This window comes from Trachymyrmex septentrionalis, unplaced genomic scaffold (assembly GCF_001594115.1).
Source record: "Trachymyrmex septentrionalis isolate Tsep2-gDNA-1 unplaced genomic scaffold, Tsep1.0 scaffold13, whole genome shotgun sequence".
Classification (NCBI taxonomy): Eukaryota; Metazoa; Arthropoda; class Insecta; order Hymenoptera; family Formicidae; genus Trachymyrmex; species Trachymyrmex septentrionalis.
Window position 1 is genome coordinate 740,341 of NW_017304438.1, and position 1,703 is coordinate 742,043.

The 1,703-nt window shown below is 34.5% G+C and overlaps 1 protein-coding gene across 9 annotated transcripts in view; it reads right to left on the reverse strand.

Moving 5' to 3' along the window:
- Positions 1–330: 330 nt before the first annotated feature.
- The window catches only part of LOC108756856 (talin-1), a 60,348-nt gene continuing 58,975 nt past the window's right edge, over positions 331–1,703 (reverse strand). For all 9 annotated transcript variants that reach the window (XM_018500966.1, XM_018500960.1, XM_018500962.1 and 6 more), the window contains one exon: positions 331–1,649. In XM_018500966.1, coding sequence (XP_018356468.1) covers positions 1,443–1,649 — 207 coding nt within the window. In that variant the 3' untranslated portion in view covers positions 331–1,442. The remainder of the gene's footprint in view (positions 1,650–1,703) is intronic.

Genomic DNA, 1,703 nt, shown 5'->3' on the forward strand with positions numbered 1-1,703 from the left:
GGCTATTGAGTGTTAATATATTAGCGTTATAGTGTAACGGCGAGCTACTGAACAAATAATTCCATAAGTCATCATTCGTTATATAATAGCGTAGATATTAAGGGAGGCCACAATATATACAATGACCATAATATCACCTTCTCCTCTACGTATATAAAGAATTCTAAAAAAAAAAAAAAATAAACTTTTTGAGCCTTTTTATATTCCAATATGTATAAAATATTGAGAAATTTTTGAAGTAAAATTATATAGAAATTCTCAAAAATTATATGAAGAAAATTATGTAAGAATATTTTTCACCAGAGCAATTACAGTTAAAAATTATCGAAAATTGTATAAAGACTATAATTGGTTTATTTATCGCTTAAGTTTTACTGTTTACATTTTCTAGTGGCACTGGCCTAATTGCACTAAATCGATCACTCGTGAAAGCATTAGCTAAGCTCGGAAACATGTGAGCTGACATTAATAAGTTTAATTAATAAATTCAATTTAAGAAACAAGCTACCGCTCACAAATTAACCATACGTAGAACCGCGCTAGAAGAAAAGTATCAGGATAAAGAATCAGTATTTTTTTGGCGAGTCTGGAAGATCTTCAGAATAAAGACGTAATAAAACGCCAGAAAGGGAGAGTTAATCGAGAAAACAGAAAATGTTAATAGCAGTGGCGCGTCGCCGGGCTCATCTCGACACCATGCGACATCGGGAAAATTAATAAAATTAACTGATATGTTGCTTCTCTTGTTAATCCAGTGGTTCTTAACCATAAAATGAGTAAACATAAAATTAATTCTATATTAAATCAAGCACATAATTATCTCCTATCATCCTCGAATAAATGTATAAGCAAAGAAAAAAAAAACAGAAAACTTACGATGCCAATATGAAAGCGAACAATCAGCATTTCCTATATTTGACATAATGTTACATCAACTCGTATGTCTCGTAAGATCAATTATATGGCTATCGAAAAACGATCCATGGCTCGTGATCGTGAAACATCCAACGTTAAATACATTCGTAAGGCTATTGATCGAAAGCACATGTATTACATGTGTCTAAGGACACTTTCTATCGTTTCGCTAATAAATAATTCTGTTACATTTCCTCGTTTCAAAGCTTCCTCGTTTTAAAGATGCGATAAATTTAAACGCAGGCTCTTAACGAGAAACAGATTCTCGACGGAATTGGCGAGATCCTTGTTAAAGCTCGTCTTTGTCATTATCCGTTAAAAACCACCACTGCATTATTCTCATTTCAATCTTGATTTAAAAGCTCGTTAATCTCTCTCAATAGTGAGAAAATTATTTATTGTATTAAAATAATTTTATCTGTATTTTAGCGGTTTTTATATTGCATTTTTTAGGCTCGAATTTAGACAGGTCATTTTTCTTAAGATCATCTCTGGACAAAATTACGTACAGAAGGTTTCGCTTATTTTCACTGCTTGTCCTCGTAACGGAAAGTCTTCGTGTTGGATTCCTGTCGACTCGACATTGTCATGGTGACGGTCTTCTTTTCCGTGACTTTGTGCATCGACTGCTTCATCGTACGTTCCTCGACGTTATCGTTGCCTTTGAACGTTGACAGCTCGTTGCCGGATGTGTATTGCTTGGTCTCCTCGGTAGTCTCATAATTGGAGCTACTCTTGCTGGGCGTGGACGTATATACCTTCGTCGTTACGGTCTCAATTCTGTGACC